The 7,753-nt window shown below is 32.9% G+C and overlaps 1 protein-coding gene across 1 annotated transcript in view; it reads right to left on the reverse strand.

Annotated features, from left to right (window-relative positions):
* The window catches only part of LOC127882027 (macrophage mannose receptor 1-like), a 57,741-nt gene extending 52,527 nt beyond the window's left edge, over positions 1-5,214 (reverse strand). Inside the window, exon 1 of the mRNA XM_052430411.1 lies at positions 5,125-5,214. Coding sequence (XP_052286371.1) covers positions 5,125-5,127 — 3 coding nt within the window. The 5' untranslated portion in view covers positions 5,128-5,214. The remainder of the gene's footprint in view (positions 1-5,124) is intronic.
* Between the last annotated feature and the right edge of the window lie 2,539 nt (positions 5,215-7,753).

The following is a 7,753-nucleotide window of genomic DNA, read 5'->3' on the forward strand; positions in this document are numbered from 1 at the left end:
TTTGTTTGCAATGTGAGCCAAGTGGCCATTATTTGCCGTACAATGACTTTCTGCCGAACGCCAGCTGTGCTTTGGAAAGGACACGAACTCAAAGCACCTATTTGGTGAGGCGTGAATAGTAAATAAAACTCCTGGCTCGTTGGAATTAGCGTTTGGACGGAATGGCCCGCATCTATCGGATACTGCAATATATATGGTTTGAATGGCCGAATTAACATAAAACACAACGTCCAGACCACACGGTTTCTAGTTTTTCGGTAAACTTAACTATCATTATTGATCATAATCAATCTAGTACCCGGTCATTAAGCTATACATTGACATTTTTCGACAAATTTTATTGCCATAATATGGACAAAATATTGACCGTTTTCGACGAGATAAAAATGCAAGTATTGTGAAGAAGAAAATATATATTGTACACTTAAACATCTTTGTTGCCGTTCTCAAATGATTGTTCAGTTGAAAAACGATTCAAACACCTTCCATATATATGAAAACTCACGTTTTTGAAAACCAAATATATACATATACTTATATTTTAGCCATATGTGTTTGATATTATTTAGTAAAAAATTTTATAAACAGGCTCCTGTTTTAATTATGTGAGTATTTATACAAATCGTGTGTACCTGTTTGTGGTCCAGAAGTTGTTTGCCGTGTAATTTCGGGTGGTGTATTTGATCTTGTAGTTGTCGGTGTAAGTCTACTTGTTGTTGATATTGTAGTTGTTAGTTCAGTTGATGCTGTAGTTTGTATCGCGGTTGTCGATGTTGTAGATGGTGTAGTGATGGTTGATGTTGTCGTTGGTATTGTAGTTGTCGATGTTGTAGTGGCTGTTGAAGTTGTTGGTTTCGGAGTTTGTGTGGTAGTTATCGTTGGTTTAGTGGAAGTTGATGTTGGTGTACAAGATGTTGTAGTTGGTCTAGTAGTTGATGTTGTATGTGGTGTAGTTGAAGTTGAAGTTGATTTTGTGCTTGTAGCTGGTGTAATTGTTGATGGCGTCAATGTTGGTATTCTTGGTCTTGTTGATGTTGATTGTTCTTTTGACGTTGTGGACGTTGGTGTTTTAGTTGATACAACAGTAGATGTTTTCGTTGTGGTTCTGACTATTGAAATGGGTTTGTCAAAATCATATATATATACAAAAAGCCGAAACTGTCTTTTGTAAGTGATTCCATCAGTATTTTTCAATTATATAGCGACCAACAAAAGATTCATTAATTTATTATGATTGCATATTCAGCATATTTTTATGAATATGTTGCTTTTTAACTTATGATCATTTGTCAATATATCGGCATTGAAAACAAATACAACAAATAATTGCTACGTATTACCAATAAAAAACTTATTCAAACTACCAAGGTACCACGTGATGTTTACCTGTGTCAGAGCCCGGCGGAGCCCCTGGGCAAACTTGCTTCAAGGCGTTCGCACCTGCCTCGAGATATCCGTACTAGAAATAAAAAAATTAACGATCAACGACGCTGCAACTGCCATTTATAAGCCACTATAAAGAGAGGAGTTTCTACGATAGAACGTTAGAAGTGAATCGTATAAGAACAATCATGTGAAGACAAAATCAAATCAGCATGCATGTTGAATGAAAACTAAATTTATAAAAATAATTTTCATTCAAAATTTAAACTCTTGTTTGTTTAACTGTGCAATTGAAAAACAAAACAAAAATTTCCCTTTATATTCAAAGGCAAACTCCATTTTATACTTACATTTGCTAAACAATCAAAAGGTGAATATGTTTTTATGTATTGTATATAACTTTATTCATTGTTGAATATATTGTTTGGTTTTATTATACCTGAGCTGTGTAAAACTAGTCATACAAAGCATTTGTCTATTGAGTTTTTAGTGTTCACGTATTTATTTGACTCGATTGCATTAAAAGCTTTTGGCATATAAAAATACTTAAAAGTCCGTTTTCTGTACTTTGAACAATATTGCGGGTTTCAAACCCGAACCTACCGTCCAAAAGGCGGAAACCATATTAACTATACGACTGCGGCTTAAAACGACTATTTGTTGAGATAACTATTGTTATATTCTGGAACAATGTAAGTGTGTCTTAATCTATTTTTACTTATCCCACTTCTCGTGTTTGCATCGAGGATTAACACATCATTAATTGTTAGTTCAAAACTACACAAATGTAATCCAAACTACTTTTCACAATTTGTCGAACTGACCAAAACAACGACATGTCATCAGCACATATGGTGAAAATGTCGCATGTTTTGGTCTCATCAACAGCACAACGTGCCATTATATCAAATTACTATTCTCATGCGGTATGTATGCATTGTCCACATATCTATAGATCCATCGAGCGTGAATGAGACTGAAAAGAAAACAACCAAAATGGTGTTCCTGATGTACAATAACCACTGCATTGTGTATACGAGATATTGACAAAGAGAATCATGTTATTATATTAACTCAAAGTTATGATATGTTTTAACAATGGAGAAATCAAAACTGTTGTAAAATTAATAACTATTTCTGTTCATGTACCGCGCACCTGTCCTTCGTATTGGATTGAAAACCAGGCGGTGTTACCCGTCTCTAAGCCTTCAGGTTTGCAATCAAACTCGTAGAGGTAGCCGATCGGAGTAGACGATGATGACATCTGCAAACAACATGTTTGGTTTTTATGGAAGATACATAATGATTATAATAACATAAACATTAAACTAAATACCATAACATTTGAATGACATTGACTTTCACTTTAAATATTTAAATGACATTTACATCACAATACATTTTAGACTGAGCATCATAGCGAAACAAATACACACCAAATGTGTGCATTTGCATATGTTTTGATAACTGATTATTTCTGAAATTCTGAATGTGTATACTTTGTCCTACCAGTTGAATGTTCATTCAACAGGAAAACAAGTTTTAGAAACATATTTGTGATTCCATCACTGCACGCGTTGATGTTTATAGACACGGAAGGAATTATAGAATTAGTTATTCTTCTGTAATTTTGAACGCATTCTCACGTTTGGAAAATAGTACAGAAGAATGTAAAGAATATTTTACAGTAAATAAACATTCTTTAGCACAATCTGTTAAAAAGGTTACAGATCCTGCTTAACGTATGTAAACAAAAACAATACATCGAATGATAGAATATATTATATAAATATTACATGTCTGATTGGGTGACAGTAAATTTGTCAACTTGAGGAAATGCTGTCAACCGAGGCGAAGCCAAGGCTGACTGTATTTTTTCCGAAAGTTGACAAATTTACTGTCACCCTGTCAGACATGTAATATTTATTTAATTATACCGAACAAGCTATTCAAACAGGACCAATTTATATGAACCATGGCGTAACCCTTATTGAACCTTTAATTTTAGCTGTGTTTGTTTGCAATTTTCGTTCACTGTAGTACTGATTGAAATTACTGCAAATCGGATAAACCAATATGACCCCCCTCTGCTCAATTTTTATAAATGAAATGGTCACCATATAGTTTTGTAATGTTTCAATGACGTCACTGCTAGTCGTGGGGGAAAGTACTGTCGCAAAGATGAACAATGTCAGTGCACAAAACCTTTGAAAGGCGATGCGTTTCGACTAATGTTATATATGTCAAGAAAGATACATATTAATTATTAAAAGTAAACTGGCGGGAATTAAAGTAAAAAGGCATTCGAAACTGAAGTATCACCTTCACGTTTCACCAATCACATAGAAGCATACCTATCTTCCGAGACACATCCTCCGGGTATGGTTAATAATAACCAGAATTTATTTTAAACCTCCCAGTCATAAAAGAAGTATCAGCGCGGAAACATAAATTCAGTGTCTTTGTCTTTGAATTTTTCACTGAGCCGTGCTCTGTGAAAAGGAGGTTAAATGCATGTGCATTAAGTGTCGTCCCAGATAAGCATGCGCAGTCCACATAGGCTTATCAAGTACGACTCTTTCTGCTCGTATTATATTTTTCGTTTCAAGAAAGTCTCTGATTAGCAAAAAACCAGTTTAAGCGGAAAGTGTCGTCCCTGATTAGCATGTGCGGACTGCAAATGCTTATCTGAGACGACATTTTTAGCAAATGCATTTAACCCCCTTTTCACAGAGCACGTCCCGATTAAGTCCCTTTATCGACGAGACACGTTATTTAGTTACGTGTTATACTAATCTGAAGTTATGTTAAAATCCTCCCATGCATTAAAAGTAACAGAGCGATCACTAAACCTTAAAAGGCAATATTTATTCGTTTCATCTGAGTTTGAAAACTGCCACCTTTAGAATCTTTGGTAACATATGAAGGGCAGTGTTTCTCGTTTGCATAACATTGTTTTTCCTTCATCAGAACATTCATGTAAATCGTAAGGTTAACAATAATGAGTTAATATTTTTGTTGAAAATGCAGACACACATTCTTTTACGGATATTTTTCCCCTTAAGTGCCTTTCCAAAGTTCGCACTAATAAAACGGACTACATTGTTGTGTAAAGTTACAATACTATTGTTAATTGACGTAAAAACAGAATATTACGTCAACTGATTTAATCCGCTTATTCAAGCAAAACTGGTGCATAATCGTTTATATGTACTGATTAGTCGCCCTCATGTTACCTGTCCATACACTGGCTTTTCTACATCGTAGTTGCAAATGCAGCTGAAGTCGCCCATGACTGCGGATATCAACACGGATGTCACTACACTGACTGTTTGTAGGATTGATAACTGTAATCAATTTATATACATTTGATAAGTTTTATTAATTGATAATAAATGAGACTTCACTGTGAATGATTGAAAGCTGGAACAAAGTAGTGCATATGCAATCGCATGCACAATTTAAAACTATAGTATATTATATATTACTTGCTCTAATCCTCCAAGATATTCGTTTAAAATGTATGTTTAACAATGAAGACACAATAGGTTTATCCGTACCAGACCATAGAATACCACGCACCCGCTCCTTTAGTATTGTAAAAACAACACCGTAATCCTTATTGTAAAATCCATACGTAAAACTAAAACTGACGCTATAAAATATGGTAATACATCATATATAAACGTATCTTTGACATTCTTATCCCGATTATTTATGGTAATAAATAAACCAACAAACCATTTTACTCCACGAACATGTGAACCAATATACAGATATAGATGCAGAATGATGTACACTTCAAGGATTGATACAGATGTGTGATTAAGTAGATAACATAGCCTAATTGTCTATATTATCAACATCTTTGATACACGCTTATATCAATGTCGCAATGTGGATATATTAAAGCAACTTTATAAAGATCTTCAATCCTAGGACAATTGAAAACGCCTTTCAAAATTTCGATGCCATTACTCCTGTTTTATATTTTATTTCACCATTTGGTTTACAGTTTTAATGTTCAGCGTAAAAAATTCGCGTATGTAATGTTGTTAAGGAATCAACAGTATGTAAGAAAATTACTATATTTTGAGTCTGGTATCGCTCAAGATTCGTTTAATTTACTCAATTGATATCAAACTTAAAGTAGAATGTTGGAGCTATGGTCTTTTAGAAAGTACTGTAAGTACTTGTTTTAATCATGTACGCACATGTTGGAAACATATGCCCGTCCGGCATTTTTCAAGGAGTGAATACTCATATGGAAATTCAAATAAAAAAATAGTTACTTTAGCGTATTTCTTTAACAATTTGAATTTAAGACCGAACGGGTATATCCCTTTAAAGTGGGTAAAGCATATTATTATATCAACATATTAGTATCGCTTGTTAATAATAACAACAACAATAATAATACTAATAATAATAATAATAATTATAATACAAATTGTGATTTAACTATTTCAATAAAGGACACTTAGAGGTACCGTCTGTAGAGTTCTGTTAATTATTGATTTTGTTCTAATAGATCACATACATTTTGATTTTGACAGCGCGTTCATAAAGGATTTTTTAAGTAATGTAAACAAAGATAATGTTCAATTTATTTACGGCTATAAAGCAAATTAAAGGCGTCTGGCAACTTTATACTGTTTTGGATTGTTGCTATCTTTTACAATACATTTCATTAGAGTAGTTTTGTTCTTTGTTGTAACAAATAAATTGTAAAAATAATGTGTTGTTGTTCCTAGTTTCTACCATTTATAAATGGTTTGTATTTCTCATCTTAATATATATAATTTAAAATTATTATTTCAGCATCAGAATCTTGCCACACCCTTTTCATGTTTCGATTGGTATCTTTCAATGTCAAAAACGATATAAAACCGTTTAAGTTTTTATATTTTCTTTGCCTAAACAATATCACCATATCGATTCTGTGCAAAATGTATGAAAGACTGTTAAATTGTGTTATAAAAGGTTTACTGTTACCGACTTTTTCCAAACTATGCACGCGGCAAAAACGATAGGAACAAAGAAAGTTTTTATTTGTATAAAAGATGCCAAACAATCGCTGTCATATTGAGTATACTATAGCATTGTTTGGAGTAGCGACGCCAATGCTTTATGTGTAACAATGGACAACAATATCTAAACAAGAATGCACACATGTAGATGGTCACTTCGTCTAAATGCATGCATGTTTTTTGTTGTTTTTCAAAATTTTGAAACATTTATACTGCATCTATTGAGCATTTAGTCAATTTCATAAGTAAAAATATATCACACGGAAATGAAATTGACAAGCCATTATATAATTTGGGCCATGATTTCAAATTAAAATACAAAAGTTAGTCAGCCCAGAAACGTTTACGGATTTCGAAGTCGATCCGGTCCAAAAGACGTTGTGGGCAGACTGGTTTGCCGCTGTAATGCTCTCAGTTGTCTTTGATATGTCTTATTTTATATTGTATATTTTAACATTTCAAATAATATGGTTCGCTATGCTCGAAACAGATGCATATGTATCGTACAAAAACAATGTTTTAAAATTTAAGTTATAAATCTATGACAATAAAGTATTTGTTGTACTTATACTCACAAAGTTTTAAAATTGATATAATTTATAGTGATATCTGCACACACAAACTAAACAAGTATTTTGTTATTAAAACTGGAATTTGAAATCACAACATAATTTTAACATATTTCGTAACAAGATTTAATTTCTATCATTGACAATTGTACATGTTATACTACTCTCGACTGTACACATTCGGTCCGTTGCCGTCAAGCTTCAAGTTTCTGATCGAAAATTTGCCAATAAAATAGATAATCAGTCATCACACAGAATTGTTGTCCGTATTCCCAAATCTATTCTTCGATAAATCATTATTTAAGTTAAGTTAAAATTTGTCATGCGAATATTAAACAGACGGTCAACTTTCTACACCAAGATACATATATTTTATGTCATGCTTTGTTTAACGTTGACAAATAGTTTAGTGTCTTCCGTTCTCATCCCATTCAAACATGTTAATATTTATTATAAATGTTGTATGAAATCGTATGTATAAACATGCTTGTTTGAAATAAATATGTTTAAACTAAATAGTTTAGTGAATACATGCCTAGCAATTATTGACATGACAACCTACGTTGTTCATAAACAAAAATAATATATTTATATGTAACTGTGTACATTGGTATTTTGTATTCTGTCTATGGTTTCAGCCCGACAAAATGGAAATCCGTTCATTTATTGCACACCCGCTTCATGTGCTCTAAGATTTGGCATCGCTGTTATAGCGTTCGAACATCAGGTATGTAATTTGTTGAAACCTGTTTCAGTATATCCCTATGTTTT

This window comes from Dreissena polymorpha, chromosome 5 (genome assembly GCF_020536995.1).
Source record: "Dreissena polymorpha isolate Duluth1 chromosome 5, UMN_Dpol_1.0, whole genome shotgun sequence".
Lineage (NCBI taxonomy): Eukaryota > Metazoa > Mollusca > Bivalvia > Myida > Dreissenidae > Dreissena > Dreissena polymorpha.